The 21,766-nt window shown below is 36.9% G+C and overlaps 1 protein-coding gene across 1 annotated transcript; it reads right to left on the minus strand.

The window, feature by feature from the left end:
* Positions 1–7,204: 7,204 nt before the first annotated feature.
* panx1a (pannexin 1a) lies at positions 7,205–21,490 on the minus strand. Its single transcript, XM_058745505.1, has 6 exons — positions 21,044–21,490; positions 17,319–17,443; positions 13,869–14,077; positions 13,092–13,593; positions 12,242–12,398; positions 7,205–7,953 (listed from the first exon to the last, which is right to left on the minus strand). The coding sequence occupies exons 1-6, from the start codon at positions 21,225–21,227 to the stop codon at positions 7,877–7,879; spliced, it is 1,254 nt and encodes a 417-aa protein (XP_058601488.1). The 5' UTR covers positions 21,228–21,490; the 3' UTR covers positions 7,205–7,876.
* Between the last annotated feature and the right edge of the window lie 276 nt (positions 21,491–21,766).

Raw genomic sequence — 21,766 nt, forward strand, 5'->3', positions numbered from 1 at the left:
AGTAAAAGGCAATTTAAAACAAGCATCTCATTTTTTGTAATAAAATCCAAGTCCAGTTCCTAAAACACAATAAAATATACCAATTAAATGACTTTAAAAGTCATCTGTTGTGCAAGACCGGGGTGAGTCCTTATCTATCTGTCTTCACCCCGCTCTCCAGAACAGGCGCGTGAGATGTTGTTGCCTTATGGGCTCAGCGGAGATCCCCTCTCCTCCGCCCGCTGGCCCGCTGTTCCCGTAGCCAGAGTGGTGAGGGTGCATCTACGGGCAGCCAGGAGCGGTGGCGCCCGGGACCCTTCCCGTGCGACCCCGGCCCCCTCGTCCGAATATCGCCGTCCAGTACCCCTGCAGCATTGTTGTTACCTTTAGCTCGCATGCATGGAGGGTTACCGTAACGCGCTTCCCCACCAGCAGGTTTCTGGTGGCCCAGATGGCATCCTTGATGACGTTGAGGGTGAGCCAGAGCGAGGTAAATTCCTGTGCTGTTAAGTCTTTCAAGCCCCGGCCCACCCCAAGGATGGCGAGCTGGTACCCTAACTGGGCCCCACCCGCTGGTAGGCACGGGAAAAACAGGGGGCCGGTCTTGGCCCACAGGGCCCGCGCAGCGCCGCACTCCCAGAGCAGATGTTGGACGGTCTCCTGGGAATTGCACCCGGACCGAGGGCAGATCGCGTTTTTGGCCATGCCTCTGGAGTGCATAACCGCTCTGACCGGGAGGATCTCATGAGCCACCATCCACGATAGATCTTTATGCCGGTTCTGGAGAGCGGGGTGAGAAGCGTTCCTCCAAACCTGTTTGGCCTCACCTAGTGTGAGGCCTGGAACTGGACTCACCGGTTCCCGATCCTGCACAAGAGAGACGAGATGCTTGTGGTTAGTTAAAATGGTGACTTCTGCTTTTTCTAAAAGGTATCTCTTTAAAAACTTTTTGATAAAACAATATTCTTTTGGCAGGTTAAAAGACACTGGTGTTTTCAGGTCAACAGGTAAAATCTTTAAGGTTCTTAAATAAGACCCCATCCAAAACCGTGTCATGGCTGCCGTCTTGTTATCTTTGGATGGGGTCACAGCATACTTTATGTGGAGGGCGGTGAAGCGGCTGCCTAAAAACAGGTGGGGGTCTGGGAGGCCTTTTCCTCCATTCTCCGGTTTTCTCTTCACGACTTCTCGCTTTAGGCGCTCCCACTTGGACCCCCACAGGAAATAAAACACCGCCCTCTCCAACTGTGCCAGGAATCTCCGGGGTGGACTAAAAACAGAACAGACAAGTAAAATCAGGGGTAAAAGCGCCGCTTCAAGTCGAACACACCTATTATGTTGCTATCTAGGAGTAGGCCTATAAATTGTTACAAAAAATAATTTGTTGTTTATTAGTATATACTATAGATTTATGATGTAAAATATTAAATTAAATGTCTAATACTTATTGGGGAGAGGGGTAAGATTAGGCTTTTTTTTTTTTTTTACTTATGTGGTCCTCAAGATCAGGGAAAATGACACAGAAGTATAATGAAAGTATCTATCCTATCATAATAAAAGTATTCCTATAATTTGAAATGATCAGAATGTATCTATGACAAAGGGTTCTAAAAAATATGGTTTCTTATAAAAAAAAGTGTTCCCACGGCTGTTAAGATGATTCGAGTCAGTGGGTAAGATCTGGGTGTAAAATGACCATCTGACTGAATCTGATTCAAACACTTGTGAAATAAATAATAATTTAAAAACAAATTTAATAATTTCCTTTTACAAACAGTCATATTTATTTTCATATAGTTAACATTAACAACATAAATCCAGCCAAATGAAGTAAATATATATAAAATAAACACAAACACACACACACACACACACACACACACACACATATATATATATATATATATATATATATATATATACAGTATATATATATTGTTACGTCCTCCCCTTTCTCGTCTAGGGGTGAGGGAACAATGAACAATAAATAGTGGAGATAACTTGAGGATCTCCCGCTCTCCAGGCCCAAAAATCACAACCAACCACAAATTTCAGTTTGAAAATGGCTTGGGTGCCTTTTAATTTTAACTCAATCAAAGGATTCCAAAAACAGAAAAGAATACAATCAAAGAAACATTACCTCGGGAGGAGGGCCCATACAAAAGAAAATTAAAACAATACCTCTACCTAAGAAGGGGGAAAAAATTAAATTACCTATACATTAAAGAAAATAAACAAAACAACATATAACTTCCCTCATTCCCTGACTAACCATTAAACAGAAGAAAACATAGGGGTATTCTCCACTCTACCTTATCCAATCACTTAACTAATTCTTAAGTGACTTATTAACTCAGGAATCATTGTGACAACCCAACAAAGAGCACAATAAGCACTCATGGGCTTGGAGAGCGGAACAATCTCAAACACCACAATGTCTCTCTCCTTCCCCCATGCTCCCTCTGCCCTTTTGTACTGGAAGCGGGCGAACACGCACCAATTAGGGCTTGGACAGCGCACACAGGTGGATGAGCGCAGATGATCATCATTAGCCTATCAAGCACAAACACACAGAAAGAGAGAGAACAGGAGAGAAAGAGGGCAGGAATACAAACACCAATAACTTTCTTTATATCAATAGTAGATACAAAAATAAATATGTCATTAGACGTAACAATATATGTATTAGTGGTGTCAAAATTAGCATGTTAACGCAGGCGATTAATTTTTTCAGTTTAAGACGTTACAAATAATTAACGCAATTAATGCAGGGGCGGAGCTAGGGTTGGCCACCCCTCTCACAACTGCTGTTTCTGTCACTTTTTCTCTTGATAAGAAGTGCATTTATTCAGTCTCAGAGCGTCTTTACGACCACATCAAACCGGAGATGTTTCAGACGCGCGCTCCACTTCACTTCAGTGCCAGGAGTGCGGAACGAGTGCAGAAACGCTACTGTGCTGGCAGCGCATGCTCTTCCATTGCACGCACAAAGGTGCTAGCGTGCCCTGTATCATTTCATATCAAAGCGCGAAATAAACTACGAGCATGAATCAGTATTGGTATCAGTGATACTGGCCTTCAGTCATGAAGATGCCATTAAACAAATATAAAAAACTATACTGTCTTTATGTTGTTTGTACATTAATTTGATGATTGAATGTGAAATTATTGCAATATAAAAGTATATTTAAAAACTTTAATGTTACGGGGGATTAATTGCGATTAATTTCAGAAAAATGTGCGATTAATTAGTTAATTTTTTTTAAAATTGATTGACAGCACTAATCAATATACAGTGCCCTCCAAAAGTATTGGAACAGTGAGGCCAATTCCTTTATTTTTGCTGGAGACTGAAAACATTTGGGTTTGACATCAAAAGATGAATATGAGATGAGAGATTAACATTTCAGCTTTTATTTACAGGTATTTTCATCTGGATCTGATACACAATTTACAAGATATCACTTTTTGTTTGAACCCACCCATTTTTCATGTGACCAAAAGTATTGAAACATGTGACTGACAGGTGTGTTTTGTTGCCCTGGTGTGTCCTATTAATTGATTATTCAAACAATAAATAGCACTGAATGTCTGCACTCAGTTTCAGATCCATGCAGACTGCATTTATAGTTAGTTAGACATGTAACCAACATGAAAACCAGAGCGGTGTCTATGGGTGAAAAACGAGCAATTGTGAAGCTGAGAGAAGATGATAAATCAATCAAACCATTGCACAAACACTGGCAATAGCAAGTACAACCATCTGGAATCTCCTGAGGTAGAAAGAAACCACTGGTGTACTAAGTAACACACCTCGAACGGGTAGATCAAGGAAAACATCAGCAGCTGACGACAGAAACATTGTGACAGCTGTAAAGAAAGACCCTAAAACAACTGTTAGTGGCATCAGCAACAACCTCCAGTGGGCAGGAGTGAAGGTATCGCAATCTACTGTTTGCAGAAGACTTCATGAACAAAAGTACAGAGGCTACACCAGAAGATGCAAACCACTCATTAGTGAGAAGAATAGGAGTCGAGCCTCAAAAATTCTGGGACAAGGTTTTATGGACTGATTTTATGGACCAAAGTGATGGAAAGTCTAAAGTTTGGAGAAAGAAAGGATCCCATGCATACTCATGATCCCAAACATACAAGCTTATCTGAAACACAGTGTAAACAGGTGTACATTATAGTACACATTACACAGGTAATGTAATGGCTTGGGCTTTCATCACTTCTTCTGGGACAGGCTCAATAATCTTCATTAATGATGTAACAGATGACAGCAGCAGCAAAATTAACTCAGAAGTCTTCAGAAATATTTTGTCTGACAATTTACAGAAAGATGCAACCAAACTGATTGGGAGATCCTTCATCATGCAACAAGATAATGACCCAAAACATAGTGCCAAAACAACAAAGGAGTTCATCAGGGCAAGAAGTGGAAGGTTTTAGACTGGCCAAGTCAATCTCCACACTTAAACCCTGTAGAGTATGCATTTTACCTGCTAAAGAAGAGACTGAAGAGAGTAACCCCCCAAAACTGAAAGAGGCTGCGGTGAAAGCATCACAAAAGAAGAATGCAAAAGTTTGGTGATGTCAGTGGGTCACAGACTTGATGCAGTTATTGAAAGCAAAGGATTTGCAACTACAGTGTGTGCAGAATTATTAGGCAAGTTGATATTCTGGTCATATTTTATTTCCAAGAACATTTTACCAATTCCAAACCACATCAATCTTAATAACTACTATTGATTTTGTATTTAATAATTTGTAAGTGATATATAATTGTCCATGAAGGCTGATAGTCAGAAACTTCTTATTTCAGGTGTGCTGAATTATTAGGCAGGTTTTCCTTTACAGATAAAATGAGCCGAAAAAGAGATTGAACTCAAGAATAAAAGTTAAAATGAGAAGGATGCAGAAACTCAGAGCTCCCAAAAGATTGTGGAAGATAAATTCTTCAAACAGTGGTACAAGAGGATGTGATGCTGGTCCTTCAAGAGTCACTCACAACTTATGTCCATAAAGCCTATACAAAATCAGTCTTCATGTATTTCACAACACTTCAGCATGTTATTCTTATTAAGTGAGGGCCATTTTAAATAATTTTTTACCCAAGCAAAGTCTCTGAGAACCTGACACATTCCACTTCTGGAGACTCCAGGAAGGTTGCAGTTCTGGAAAATGATGGTGCTGGAGACTAAATGGTTCCTGATGGTTTCTCACCTAATTCTTCACCTTAATTCTTAATTATTTTGCAGTTAACATGTGTCTTTTCCTCTCCACCTGTTTTTTCTGACCTTGCTGACCCAATGAGCATTTCGCTGCCCAGTGGTCATGCCTTAACTTTGCTAATTCTATTATTGCATTAGTATTGCATCCTTCTCATGGGCATTTAATAATTTTTTTTAAACTTTTATTCTTGAGTTCAGTCTCTTTTTTGGCTCATTTTATCTGTAAAAGAAAACCTGCCTAATAATTCTGCACACCTGAAATAAGAAGTTTCTGACTATCAGCCTTCATGGACAATTATATATCACTTACAAATTATTAAATACAAAATCAATAGTAGTTATTAAGATTGATGTGGTTTGGAATTGGTAAAATGTTCTTGGAAAAAAAATATGACCAGAATATCAACTTGCCTAATAATTCTGCACACACTGTAAATATTAAGTCACTTTAATCTAGTTTAAGTCAATCTGTTCCGATACTTTTGCTCACATGAAAAATGGGTGGGTTCAAACAAAAAGTGATATCTTCTAAGTTGTGTGTCAGATCCAGATATGAATACCTGGAAATAAAAGCTGAAATGCTGATCTCTCATCGTTTGATATCAAACCCAAATGTTTTCAGTCTACAGCAAAAACAAAGGAATTGGCCTCACTGTTCCAATACTTTTGGAGGGCACTGTATATGAGAAACTAAACTAGTAATATCACATTAAAATACCAATTTATAATTCAGAGATTTAACTTTACTACAGTGCCTTACCCAGTCAACACGTGAGGTCACGCGATGATCACAGTGACATCACACCATTCTCATACGGTGATCCTCACAGTGTGAGTAATATATGAGCTCATTGTGAACTCAAAATGTTGAGCAGGTTGAGAGGAGGCAGCTCAAATATCAGTCGCTGGGGGACATTCTACTTCCTGTTTCTCAACACTATCACAGAGATATCACAGTGGTGTCACATGATGAGCTCATGAGTGCACGCCCAGCTAACAGATTTCTGTTATAAGATACAAGTGAAACATATGTTACCATCGTGGTGAGTAGTGTTTGCTTTAGTTGGGCTCTTGACCCTTGACTTTATAATGTTATATATTTTTGGGGCTGCTGTAACTGTGTTTGTATAGCACATTTGTTATGGCAAAAAAACCAAAAAGAGACTGCAACCAGGTGATACTGGTTTGTTATTGATGATAACACAGTCGTCACCTACACTCAATATGCAGTCTTGGTGAGGTTTTATTAATCAACAGTTTCTAAATATAAAAGCTCTGTGATTATACAGTATAGGACCCAGCAGTCTCATCAATTATGAAGATAAAAGCATAAGACACAAACATTATTAACTATCCTCTTATTTAAAAACAAAGAGAGACATCAAGAATCAGTGTATGAATCTCAACAATGGTGACAATCAAAAGTTTCATGTTGCAATGCATGCTGGGTACCTAGTATCTGTGCAGTGAGTGCACTTTGACCTCACTTTAGTATGAGCACACAGTGAGGGCGCTGTGAGGTTACACTTTTAGCTCACTGTTACCTCACATTGTGACCTCATCACGAGTATCCTGTGAGATCAGGGTGAGATCACTGTGAGATCAAATTGTTGACTGGGTATGGTGGGGTTAGTTAAAATGCTGACTCAATTTACCCTACAGCATTTGGCTCACTTTCCCCTATAGCTGCCATTTTGGAAAAAAACTAGCTAGCTTACAATTCAGGTTAATATTTAGCTAAATGATTTGCATGGTTTTATATGTTGCCAAATCACCTATATGTATCATAAATACCTGTATAAATTTGCTTTGATGTAACAACCATTACACCTGTTATGCTAAAATATTACTTTGACAAGCCAAAAACAGTTTTTAAAGTAAATGGATGCCTTCCATTCCCATATATTTTGATATATTCTTTTTTGAGCTATTAATGGGTTTATTTAATGGCATTTTCTGTAAGATTTATGTAAACTTACGACAGAAACTGTAGTGAAAAACATCCATTTTTATTTCCAGAGCAAAGAAACAGACAAAAAACATAATTCACATAAGTATTAAAAAGACCATGGATGCACAAAGGTAAACAAATCGACAATATCAATCTTGTATTGTATACAAATATTGTCTCATTATCCCATTTTTTCTTTATTTTACCTCTTCCCACAATTCATATTTCAAAAAGAAGCTCCATAGATTAACATTTTCATTCAGTTTATTACAATGGTCCCATTATTTCAGAATGAGAGAATAAGCAAATACTCACAGGCAGCTTTTGTCTGGGTGGGTGTGAGCATGTACCTAAATAAGACAGTTTTACCAAGTCAAGTATAGGCATTGTTTTCACATTAGTGCTAACAACAAAATAACTGTTCAAGGCAAGCCAGACACATTTTCTGCAGTGAAAATGTTACTATGAACGGTACTATAAAACTAATTGTGGAAAATGAAGGCAATGTAAAGCAGTTAATACCCCAACACCTTACAAGAAGCACTAAAACAGAATTTGACTGCAGTTAGTGGATCTTAGTTATGCCTTTATGAAAGGATGAGACTTTCACTGTTTTCCTCCATTCCCCCAAAATGTATTCCTCTATCTGTTCCAGATGTTCGGAGCCTCAGTGTGATGCAGGCAGTCACTATACACACTAAATGGCAGTTCAGATCACCCTCTGGCGCACAACCTTCTCATCTTCATGATTTTTCAAGCCGCCATCCTGCAGCAGTGGAGAAATCTCTAGGGAAACACACATTTACATTGGTTTACATCAAGAGGGTCAGAGATCAATGTGATCTTATGTGTCAATGTCTGATCATTTTGTCACACTACTCTACCTTAAACCTTGAAAGACTTGAAAGACAGAAAAAAAATAAATAAATAACATGGCAATAAAAAAAACATAGCAAAAGTGGGAGAACTCACAGGACTGTCAGCTGCTTAGTGTAGCAAAAATGATATGTTAGCAGGCTGTTAATCATAGCCAACATGCATTAAGATTTTACTAGCACACTGGTTTTTAATCCAGGTCCTGGCATGTTAAATAAGTTGCTTATATGTTTTAGCATTTAGCTAAGCATTGCTATCACGTTCTTCAATGATCGTGAGAAAATTAAAAGCTTAAATGTTTTTTTTTTTGTTAAAAAAAGTTTTCTTTTAAACATTTGCATGCTAAATTAAGTATTTGACTAGATGTGAGATTTGAAGCAAACGAGTAGAAAAAAAAATTGATATCCAATGTCTGATTTGAATTAAGCATGGCATGATGATGGCATTCAAGTTTTTACATATCAACATCTTAGGAAAAAATGGTTGTTAGCATGAGCTGCCCTTATTCAGAGAAGAGTCTTAATCTGTTTATATGTAAATCAATGAATTACTGTAATCAGCCAAAAATAAATACGGCTAAGACAAACACACTGTAAAAAAATTTAAAGTAAAAAAACAGTGAAATATTTGGCAGCACAGGGTGCCAAATATTTACCATTAATGGAAATAACGGTTAAAGAACGTTTTTTTAAAAACGGTCAATGAATGGCAGAAGCAGCTGCCAAACAAAAACTGTAAAATTAAAGTACAACATCCTTTTTTTTTACTTTACAGGTATTCTCTGTGAAATTATTTTTTTTGCAGTTAACAACAGCACACGTGCAAAAACTAATAACTACCACTACATCAACAACTCCACAGTTACTGCTTTTAAACAAAACTACATTCAGCATAACAGATTTCTTGGTCTTCTCCTGGACTGAAGCACAGACTCTACTCTTCAGCACAATGGTGACCCACAAAACACAGACAACAGAAATCCTTTAAATCCCAAAAGAACATTAATCTAGATCTCAGCATCTTCACTTATTACAAACCAGTCTGACTTTATTTCTTTCATACAAAACTTCTTATTGAGAATTAACAGAGGTTTAGATGTTGATGTTTTATTGAAATTAATCAAGTTTGAAGTCACCATTGCGGAGATAAGCATTTGCTTTAGTTGGGCTTCTGACTCTTCACTTATTAACAATGTTTTTTCTCTGGCTGCTGTAACTGTGTGTTTCTGAAGCACATTTGTTACAGCAAAATCTACAAGAAAAATGTTGATCAGATGAAGTGGTTCACGTACTGATGATGGTCTTGTCATTGTATAGTGGCCTAACTAACTCATCAGAAGTGTCTGAACATATTAAATTTATTAATTTTGTTTTGTTGTAGTGTTACAATTTTATTGCTTGAAATGTGGCCCTGCTTTGATATTTTAAGGGTTGCAAGGTATTTCGAAAAAGTTATCTAGATAAGAGCACGTAGAGTCACAGACATCAAGAATCTGCATATGAACCACAACAATGGTAACAATCTACAAAATATTCAGATCAGCTCTGATCGTCACAAAACAAGCTTTTTGTTGATTGTCACTATTGTTGAGTTTCATGTGCTGATTCTTGATGTTTCTGTTAATCAAAACGCTTCCATTCAAGACACTTTCTAAATAATGATTAAAGAAAAGAATCTCTGACTGTCTTAACATCACAAGAACGCTGCATAAAAAAAACCAAATGAAAAAAAAAAAAGTTTAATGCTGACATAATCTGAGACAATACTCACAATGTGATCAGGCTACTATATGACGATTAACTCATCACCAATAAATAACCAGATTTATATGATCAGAGTTTTCGCTAGTAATTTTTTGCTAGCAAAGTCACAGCAGCCAGAGAAAAGCTGATGTTATAAAGTGAAGAGTCAGAAGCCCAACTAAAGCAAACGCTTATCTCCACAATGGTGATTTCCCAGTCAACAATTTGATCTCACAGTGATCTCACCATGATCTCACAGGATACTCGTGATGAGGTCACAATGTGAGGTAACAGTGAGCTAAAAGTGTAACCTCACAGCGCCCTCACTGTGTGCTCATACTAAAGTGAGGTCAAAGTGCACTCACTGCACAGATACTAGGTACCCAGCATGCATTGCAACATGAAACTTTTGATTGTCACCATTGTTGAGATTCATACACTGATTCTTGATGTCTCTCTTTGTTTTTAAATAAGAGGATAGTTAATAATGTTTGTGTCTTATGCTTTTATCCTTCATAATTGATGAGACTGCTGGGTCCTATACTGTATAATCACAGAGCTTTTATATTTAGAAACTGTTGATTAATAAAACCTCACCAAGACTGCATATTGAGTGTAGGTGACGACTGTGTTATCATCAATAACAAACCAGTATCACCTGGTTGCAGTCTCTTTTTGGTTTTTCTTGCCATAACAAATGTGCTTTACAAACACAGTTACAGCAGCCCCAAAAATATATAACATTATAAAGTCAAGGGTCAAGAGCTCAACTAAAGCAAACACTACTCACCACGATGGTAACATATGTTTCACTTGCATCTTATAACAGAAATCTGTTAGCTGGGCGTGCACTCATGAGCTCATCATGTGAGAGCACTGTGATATCTCTGTGATAGTGTTGAGAAACAGGAAGTAGAATGTCCCCCAGCGACTGATATTTGAGCTGCCTCCTCTCAACCTGCTCAACATTTTGAGTTCACAATGAGCTCATATATTACTCACACTGTGAGGATCACCGTATGAGAATGGTGTGATGTCACTGTGATCATCGCGTGACCTCACGTGTTGACTGGGTTCAAACTTTATTATTTTCAATAAAACATTGACATCTAAACCTCTGTTAAGTTTTGTATGAAATGAATAAAGTCAGACTGGTTTGTAATAAGTGAAGATGCTGAGATCTAGAGATCTGTTAGTGTTTAATGTTCTGTTGCTGCCAGACATGTGACGTTTCATTAATTCATTAGTTAATTAGTTAATTTTACAGTGAAGGTGTTTGATTGTTCATTTACAGGAATTTCATAAATTATTACAGTGTTGTCAGCTTGTTTAAATAAGCATATTTTACTTTAATTTTAAGGTTTTAGTTTGGCACCCTGTGCTGCCAGTCATTTGACCGTTTTTTGTCTTTTGTTTTTCAGTGAAGGTGTTTGATCATAAAAATTCAGGAAATACCTGTAAAATAACAGTGTTTGTCAGATTATTTAAATAAGGATATTTTACTTTAATTTTATGGTTTTTGTTTGGCAGCTATTGCTGCCAGTCACTTGACCATTTAATCATCTAACGGTTTTGTTATTTTATTAATTACAGATTATTTTTGTAATTTTACATACATTTGTTTTTAATTTAAGAAAACAGAAAATGTACTGTATAAAAATACAGTAGTTTTTCTGTATTAAAAACGTGAATTATTGTAATTTGTCATTAATGTCATAATCCTTCAAATAACAGCCAAGTAGTTAATTCAGAGATAATTTTACAGAGTTTTGACTGCAATTCAAAATAAAAGAAAACAACCTGAAAAAAAAAATCACAGTTATTTTCCATAAAACCTTTTTTTTTTTTTTTACAGTGCACCTTTATCGATGTAACATCAGGCTGAGAGTTTAAAGTAAACTCATTTATTGAATGCAATACTTCATGTGTGGTGTATCGGTTGGAGAGTCCATGTGGTTGTTTTTACATAGGGATGACTAAGAGGAAATTTAAACCGAGATTAGCAGAAGATAAGAATGCTATACAAATCTGTAATCCTCAATACCCCATGGCCTTATACTATAGAGATAAAATCATGGTAATCCTAGTAAATTGAAAATAGTTGAGCATGTTCCAAGGTCAATAAAGGGAGGAGATGGGATAAAGTTATAACAGATAGAGTTTTTCTGTATCAATACATTGAAGGCAACTCGCTTCCCAGGTTTAAATGGTATATTAGATTTTTCACTTTTTTTTGTAACTTTTTTTGTAAATTGTTTTTTTAGATCTATGTTGTATTTTATGATATTATGTTTTTAATTTTATGAGTTGTTTTTAATATAAAGCCATGTGAGAATAATTAAACATTAAATTAAAAAAAATGTAATAATTTAAAAACCCGCATCCAAAGAGCACCAATTTATGGACTTTATACCCAGTATAATTTTTTGCATATTTTTGATGTATAAATACGACACCTTTCATTTCAGTGTCACCATTGTCGGTGATGGAGATTTTCCGGTCCTTTTCTCGCAATTTTCCATCCACCACATCTGTTTTAACCTGTCCAAGTGTCTGCAACAACTGCATGGTGTCAAAAGAGTTGTCTCCCACCTCTTTTAACAACTCCAACACCTGCATACATAAAACACACATATTAAAAAACAACCTCTTAAACCAAAAAACTGCTAGTCACACAATAGATGTTTTGCTCTTTTTTCAGTCAGCCTTTAAAATATATTCATCTCCAGAATAATGTAGTCAATATGAATTTAAACAAATGCATTTTGAAATCGGATGTAGCGGTTTATGATTACATGAAAATTGTAAGATAAAAGCTAAACTGAATGAATGATTGAGGCATTTATATAGCTCTTTACTATGTACTATTGTACCCAAAGCACTTTACAATCATATCAAAAGATTGATATGAAAAAGACTTGTACCTCTCTGCAGTAAAGCTTCTGAAATGTGCTGCTGAATCAGATCTTTGCTGCCACATTTCTAAAAATCAAACTCTATTTGAAGTTTCAAATATGTAGATGTTGATACTACCCATCAGTCAGAGTTGATAGTGATAACCTAATGATTTGCTTCATAACTATAAAAAAAAAAAAAAACTTAACTTAATAAAATGCAAATACTTTTAATTAATCTGATTAATCTACCAATTAAAATATAATTAAAATAAACAATTTACACCCTGTATGCACAGTGATCAATGTGACTCGACAAAACTGGAACACAGACATTATAGACATCACACAGTAAGGGGGGGGGGTCTTTCCCAGAATCTACACAAGAACAACGATCAACCGAACAACACACCTTTAGGCACTTATAACTCTTCAGCTCACTGAGGTTCTCCTCCAGAAACAGCAGATACAGTGCTTGATCATCCCAGGACACCTGCCCAAACTGCATTACCCCTATTGTGGGTAACATCTCGTAAGGTTTCAAGAACCCCGTGGTCCTTCTGAACGGAACCAACATGGCGTACAAGCACAATGGCAACAGCAGCAAATACACACAAAGATTGATGTAGCTCAGGAGCTGAAAGATGCCCACGGCAACTAGCTTGCACTGCATGGCAGGAGGTACTGAGGAGTCGTTGATAACAACTCCAGTTCGGATGTCACATTGAAACTCATCTGTGATGGAGAGACGGATGTAATAGCAAAGGTAGATGCAGGCTAGCATTAGGGCCAAGAAAGTGATGAAGCGGCAGATGAGGTATCGGATCAGTAATCCTCGAGAGAAGCGTTTGGTCTTCAGGTACTGTTCCACCAGAGGATATTTAAAGCAGCTCTCGGTAAGATCTCTCACAGAGCTAAAGAAAAAAAAAAGGATTTAAATGTTATGGGTGTGTAAAAGGAATTGGTATGATTGGTGAGAGATTAAGGTGAAAAGAAAAAAGGTTGTGAAAAAGTATGGAAACATCCTGATGGGAGGTTAGTTTGTGCACGTGTGTATGTATTTCAATAACTCCCACAGAGTGAAACCATGTGACAGCCCGGTGTGCTCTGTAAACCCAGTCACCCTGCAAGCATGCCAAGAAGAACTGTCAGACATGTTCTCTGCTCCTTGTGTGCATGTCCAGTTTACCTGTGTGAGCCCATGTGGACTGACTCTGTGTCCCGTCTTCCTGCCGTGTAAAGGCATTTAGACAGTTTGATGGCTCTGTTATAGGTACGGTCCAGTTCTTCCATTATAAAGGTCAGATCAGAAGAAAGCACAGGAGCTCCTGTGAACCGCCAATACAGCGCTGGCAAGTAAACTGACACTGCCACCAGCAACAGCACATAAGGGAAAAACTGCAGAGAGAGGGGAGAGAAGTGCATTTTAGGGGCTAAGTTGTTCTACAACAGAGTGCTACACATGGATGGGTGAACCGCTAATATTTGATGTAACGGGTGGAATAATATTTATGTGTCAGGTGCTATGCGGGTCGGACGGGTGACAGGCACGGGCGGGTTGCATGTCCAATAGCCAAGACTATTTCTCTAAATCCTGTACACAGTCTGAAGACCGTTAAAGGCTTTTACAGCGCGATTTGCAGCACTGAGAACTATAACTATACCACTGATTGACAGCTGTAGTGATTATATGAAAGGGAGCGCTCTTTGCTCGCTTTCTGTTTAATCAATTCACCATTTGAATAAAACTTTTAGCTTATTTTTCATGCCTCTAAAAAGAGGACAAATGTTCATGTATACAAAGCAGAGTATGCGCTATTTGTCAAAATAGATTGTTAACATGATTTACGCATATTTTAATATAGTTTTTTTACACAATGGATGTCACGCTCTCTCTCTTTCTCCCCTTTTTTTTTTTTGTTGTAAACAAGTTGGGCTGTGTGTCTGTTAATTGTTCTTAAATGCATTAGCTCAGAATGCCTAGTGGTTATTGCTTGTGTTACATGAAAAAATAAATGAGTTTTGTCTACTACATGTAGTCACAGTTTTTATGTAAATGAGTCAGGTTTGGGTACAGAATTATATTAGCATTGCTGTCAGATAACAGGTTGGATGTTCTGTTAATTACTGCGGGTGCAGACTGGGCGCCGGTTTATCAAACATACTCCATGCAGGACTCTTTCCTACAATACATTCATGATTTTCTTCCAATTATTTTTTGGAAAAATTATTCTTTATTATTGTTTGAAGTGAATAAAACTTAATTTCTTTATGAAGCCTCTTTAGACTTCTAAATGTTTGGAGACAATCATTATTTTAGCAATTTATGTGCTAAAAATGCACACACTTCACCTTTAAGCAACCAGAGAAAAAAAGAAAAAAAAAATCAGTTTGTTATTGTATCAGCTTTTGCATATCCTCACACAAACTTCAGAGATTTAATCTGACTGTTATCACTTTGCAATTGCATTGGTAAATAAAGAAGTGTTATATCAATCACAAGTTCAATATGGAGTGCCACAAGGCTCTATTTTAGGACCTATGTTTAAGTTAGTTTTAATTGTTATGTTGAGGATACACAGCCTGATATTTCCTCAAGGCCTCATAAAATCTTCCAATTCTCTGAAGTAATGGACTGTATACATAATATTTAAAGCTAGGATACTAGTCATTTTGTACAGCTTAACTCCAAAAAAGAAAACAAAAGAGGAAAAAAGGCATTACTAATTGGACTGAAAACCTCCAAACTTAAGACTTGGAACACAACCTGTCTTGCCGAAAAAGTTAAACCACATTAATAATCTATAATAATGTAATAATCTATAATAATATAACACACTCCCTTGAATCTCCAACTTAAATCCCTTAAGGGATTGTAATGCTGTTGCTTGTAATACAATTAAGTGATTACGTTTGATACATAATACTGTTTCATCTTACTCATTCATAAAGTATGCGACTTGCTTTGTTCCTGAAAGAATGAGTCCTTCAGACTAACTGATTAATCCGATTTTTTTGATAATCTTACATCCTCCACACAGTATTTTAGGTTCCGTCTGGGACAGAGGAAGTCTTATTTAGATATTTAACTGCAGCAAGCCAACTGATCTGCCACTTAACATCGCAATAATAATTAATAATTTGTAATAATTCGTATCATATTGAGCAAAACCCAACGCAACAGTTTATCTACAAAAATAGCCTAATTTCAGTTAACACATAGGCTTGCAGTCAGTGGACCAAAGCACTGTGAGGCAAGGAAGGGGGACTCAAAACTATTCTAAACTTAAAACACTTTTTTTTTTTGTCCTATTTGCATTTGTATTGCTTTATCACTATATTATTTACAATACACAGCATGGTTTTTAAATGATATTTTCAGACAACCCTCAGATGGGGGCCTTCACCTATGCATGAAAAGACAATACCAAACAGGGAACTAAGGAATCTGAGGGCACGTTAAAAAAGTGTGAGAGCATGTTATAGGCTATACGACGTTATAATCAGATATGACAGTGTTAATGCAACATGCATCGCCGCAGATGCGTAGCTGAGTATCTCTTCAGCCAGCCGCGCAAACTGCCACAAATAAAACTGAAAGTACACTCAACACACAATCATCTTCATTAAAAGTAGTAAAACTAACTTATCTTTCCAGTGCTTATGCCACTCTCTCTCCTATTGTGGTCTTTGATCTTGAAATTAAATGATGATGAATAACATGCAACGCATATCTGTCGCTTTAGTTGACGTGAACTCCATTAAATTTGCATATAGCAAGGGAATTAAAGATCGGATTTAAATCCATTTTGTGGAGACACATTTATGTGGCCAGGTGTAAATGGAAGCATTTTAACAAATGTGACCCTGGTCCACAAAACCAGTCTTAAGTGTCAATTTTTCGAAATTGAGATTTATACATAATCTGAAAGCTGAATAAATAATCTTTCCATTGATGTATGGTTATGTTATGATCGGACAATATTTGGCCGAGATACAACTATATGAATATCTGGAATCTGAGGGTGCAAAAAAATCTAAATATTGAGAAAATCGCCTTTAAAATTGTCCAAATGAAGTTCTTAGCAATGCATATTACTAATCACAAATTAAGTTTTGATATATTTACGGTAAAAAATTTACAAAATATCTTCATGGAACATGATCTCTACTTAATGTCCTAATGATTTTTGGCATAAAATAAAAATGGATAATTTTGACCCATACAATGTATTTTTGGCTATTGCTACAAATATACCCCAGCAACTTAAGACTGGTTTTGTGGTCCAGGGTCACAAATAAGATAGATATCCGATCAGAGAAAATGCATGAAGTGACCAGGTGAAAACAGGTCCTATGATTTGATAATCGTACCAAGCAATATCATAAGTTTGATTTTATTTCAATATATCATTGTGCAGCCCTTGTACAAAATTGTTTAATAATGTATGTCATTTTCACTTATGCCTTATCCATGGATTGCTTGACTTCTGGAATTTCAGCGATTACAGAACAAGCGTAAATTGTAATGGAGCATTTAAAAAAAATTAAAACTGATTAATTTGAATAATCGTGACAGCTCTGGACTACAATACTAAGGAGAACCCAGTAAAAATTGTTCAAATATTTTATGGTTTACCTTATGCAGCCATAGTGGCAGGCCTCCTGTGTCCTGCGTTTGCACTGCCGCCCAGCAGAACGAATCCACGTAAGCAGCCTGACGCCATGAGAACTTTGTGGGGGAGAAACAACTAATCTGTGTACCTAAGGAAAAGAGAATCAGACTTTTTAGACTTATGCATCTTTTTCTTTAAAGCTTGAAGTTGGTCACTATTCACTGTCATTATATGGATGAGCACAAGCACGACATTGTTTCAAATTTCCCCTTTTGTGGTCTGGAAAAGAAAGATGATACAGCATTAGAACAACACCAGGGGGGGAAAATAATGGCTTTTTATTTTGGGGTGGAACACCCTTTAAGCTGTAAAACAAAATTCATTAAGCCTAAATTAAATTTGCTCATCATATAAAGCGATCGAGTCTCTTCAGAAAATTTGGACTAAACTGCTCAATTCATATGGAATAGTTTTTATGATTACATCGTGAACTTTATGAAGCGTCAAACTGGTATTTACTCAGACTGTCAAAGGAGGGACCAAAATCGCTCAGATTCCAATAAAAATATCTTAATTTGTGTTCTGAAGATTAACGAAAGTCCTACAGGTTTGGAACAAAATGAGTGTGAGTAAATGATGACAGAATTTTCATATTTGGGTGAACTATCCCTCCAGCCAAATCAATGCAAATCTACCAATTTTCATAACGTCACTGTGGATGTCAAAATTTAAGTACATGTAATTAGAGTAAGTTACATTTTACAACACTCATAATTGGACTACAATTACTTTTTATTGATTACATATTATTTCACACATTATAAATAAATTAATCATTTATTGATTTTCTCCAATTCCTATTTTTTATCTTTTAAATGTTCCTTTCTACAATAGTCTACTGTTTATATACACTCAGAAACTTCCAGTTTTGTGGACATTCACAAAGAGATCAGTCATTATTCAGGTGGCGACAGAGGATTTGACCACTGATTTACAAAAATCATTTCAGGTTTAAGTGTTTCAACATTGCATCAACTACTGATGAACACATTCATTTTTATTTGAATTATCACTCAGTAGGTTATTTAACCATGTATTATTGGGAGCCTTTTGTCTTTCAAACTCATTAAAATGCACAAATTCTCATTATTTCTAATTTGCAGACATTCTCAAACTTTTTGTCATCTGAACCTCATTCACCTAATATATTAAAGGGGTGGTCAATCAGCGACTGATTGACGGTTCTCTAACATTGGTTAATGGCCATATGGCATGCAGGTAAACATAAAATAGTTAATCTTTTTTAGTAAGTGTATGATTTATTTTAATTTGACATTTTTATGATTTAATTACTTGTTAGCCTTTCATTAAACTCATAAACCCCCTGCAGTTCCTAAACCCCAGTTTGGGATACCTTGAGGTAATATAACGTTTAACGCACTTAATGTTGTTAATTATAATGAAAGGAATATATTTTGTCACTCTTTGTATTTTTACATCATTATGGTACATATTTTACATCATTATGAAATAGGATTATCATGTTTAAATCAATGTGACAAACAAGTTAGGTCAAAAGTAATCAAAAAAGTAATTGATTATATTACCTAAAATGTGTAATGTAACGGATTACGTTACTGATTACAATTTGTGTCATGTAATTTGGAATCGGTAACAGATTACAATTTGTAAGTAATCTACCCAGCTCTGTTTATATATATATATATATACACACACACACACACACACACACACACAGGTGCATCTCAATAAATTAGAATGTTGTGGAAAAGTTCATTTATTTCAGTAATTCAACTCAAATTGTGAAACTCGTGTATTAAATAAATTAAATGCACACAGACTGAAGTAGTTTAAGTCTTTGGTTCTTTTAATTGTGATGATTTTGGCTCACATTTAACAAAAACCCACCAATTCACTCTCAACAAATTAGAATATGGTGACATGCCAATCAGCTAATCAACTCAAAACACCTGCAAAGGTTTCCTGAGCCTTCAAAATGGTCTCTCAGTTTGGTTCACTAGGCTACACAATCATGGGGAAGACTGCTGATCTGACAGTTGTCCAGAAGACAATCATTGACACCCTTCACAAGGAGGGTAAGCCACAAACATTCATTGCCAAAAAAGCTGGCTGTTCACAGAGTGCTGTATCCAAGCATGTTAACAGAAAGATGAGTGGAAGGAAAAAGTGTGGAAGGAAAAAGATGCACAACCAACCGAGAGAACCGCAGCCTTATGAGGATTGTCAAGCAAAATTGATTCAAGAATTTGGGTGAACTTCACAAGGAATGGACTGAGGCTGGGGTCAAGGCACACAGACGTGTCGAGGAATTTGGCTACGGTTGTCGTATTCCTCTTGTTAAGCCACTCCTGAACCACAGACAACGTCAGAGGCGTCTTACCTGGGCTAAGGAGAAGAAGAACTGGACTGTTGCCCAGTGGCCCAAAGTCCTCTTTTCAGATGAGAGCAAGTTTTGTATTTCATTTGGAAACTAAGCTCCTAGAGTCTGGAGGAAGGGTGGAGAAGCTCATAGCCCAAGTTGCTTGAAGTCCAGTGTTAAGTTCCCACAGTCTGTGATGATTTGGGGTGCAATGTCATCTGCTGGTGTTGGTCCATTGTGTTTTTTGAAAACCAAAGTCACTGCAAGTAATTTTGCTTTTTAAAGATGCTGATTTCATTTTCCAGCAGGATTTGGCACCTGCCCACACTGCCAAAAGCACCAAAAGTTGGTTAAATGACCATGGTGCTTGACTGGCCAGCAAACTCACCAGACCTGAACCCCATAGAGAATCTATGAGGTATTGTCAAGAGGAAAATGAGAAACAAGAGACCAAAAAATGCAGATGAGCTGAAGGCCACTGTCAAAGAAACCTGGGCTTCCATACCACCTCAGCAGTGCCACAAACTGATCACCTCCATGCCACGCTGAATTGAGGCAGTAATTAAAGCAAAAGGAGCCCCTACCAAGTATTGAGTACATATACAGTAAATGAACATACTTTCCAGAAGGCCAACAATTCACTAAAAATGTTTTTTTTTTTTTTATTGGTCTTATGAAGTATTCTAATTTGTTGAGAGTGAATTGGTGGGTTTTTGTTAAATGTGAGCCAAAATCATCACAATTAAAAGAACCAAAGACTTAAACTACTTCAGTCTGTGTGCATTTAATTTATTTAATACACAAGTTTCACAATTGGAGTTGAATTACTGAAATAAGTGAACTTTTCCATGACATTCTAATTTATTGAGATGCACCATATATATATAATGCACAATGTAATAACATACAGCAACTGAAGCTGCCAAATACCTCTGAAGATAAGATATATATATGCAACAGGAGCAGGTAATGTTCAAACAATAAGCTGCTATAACTACTTATCCTGAACGTTACTTCAGTTTTTTTGAAAATGAAAGTTAAAGAAACCAGTTTACTGTGCAAACACACATGCTTTCTGGAATCCCCCAGGTGTGGGGTGTTCACTGTTCAGTGAAATATAATTATAGTAGAAACTGATCTGTCATTGAATATGCTATTCAAAAAACTACTGTATAAACACCAAAAGAAAAAAACATGGCACATATGTAATTCAGAGCATGCATGCGTTTACTGCTCATAATAGATCAGCATCATCAGTTATATAATAGTTCCTGTGTGAAGTGAAACTCAGAAAAACTAAACAGACAAGCAACATGTGATTTGTACGCATATCCCACGACGACATACCGACAGACACTTCCTGAGCGAAGGCGAGAGAGATGAGCAGCAGAGGCAGACCCACCGCCACACAGGTGACCATCTTATCCAGCGCCAGATCTAACCGGATGCCTTTGTACCTGTTCTCTGATGCGGGCTCCTTCAGCACGAAGTCCGTGAACACATACTCCGTGGCGGCGTGCGCTATAGCCATGACTCTCCGCTTTTATTGTCTAAAAACTCCAAGTTAATCACAAACATCCATACAACTTTGAACTCACTGAAAAAGAACACGGATCCTTGCTCAAAAAGTACTCATTCTTTCAATTTGTATTAAATAGTGACACGCTTTACGTATGAACAGATACAGTAATTGGTTTTAGATGTAAATACGCAAACAACGACACTGTTTCCGCAAACATTTCTTTACTGTTCTTCTTCGTTTTCATTTTCTTCTATGAGTTTTACTGTCGGGGGCTGCGAACCAACTAAATAGCTGCATGGCGCCACCAGCTGTGCTGGAGCAGAATAAAGATGAGTTCCGGAACAGTGATCCTTATATAGGGCCCAAGTAAACTTTAAACAGGGTGATCACCTGGTTATTACCGCTCTGTTGCAGGACAGCATGTGTGATTTTGCGGGACAATGCAATAGCATGCTTTATTGGCGATAAGCTTTGTTAATTATGTGACTGGCCCTCAGATTGCAGAAATTCAGGGTCTGGTTGCATGAACTTAGTCACTGATTACCTGT

The sequence above is a fragment of the Onychostoma macrolepis genome, chromosome 15, assembly GCF_012432095.1.
Source record: "Onychostoma macrolepis isolate SWU-2019 chromosome 15, ASM1243209v1, whole genome shotgun sequence".
Taxonomy (NCBI): domain Eukaryota; kingdom Metazoa; phylum Chordata; class Actinopteri; order Cypriniformes; family Cyprinidae; genus Onychostoma; species Onychostoma macrolepis.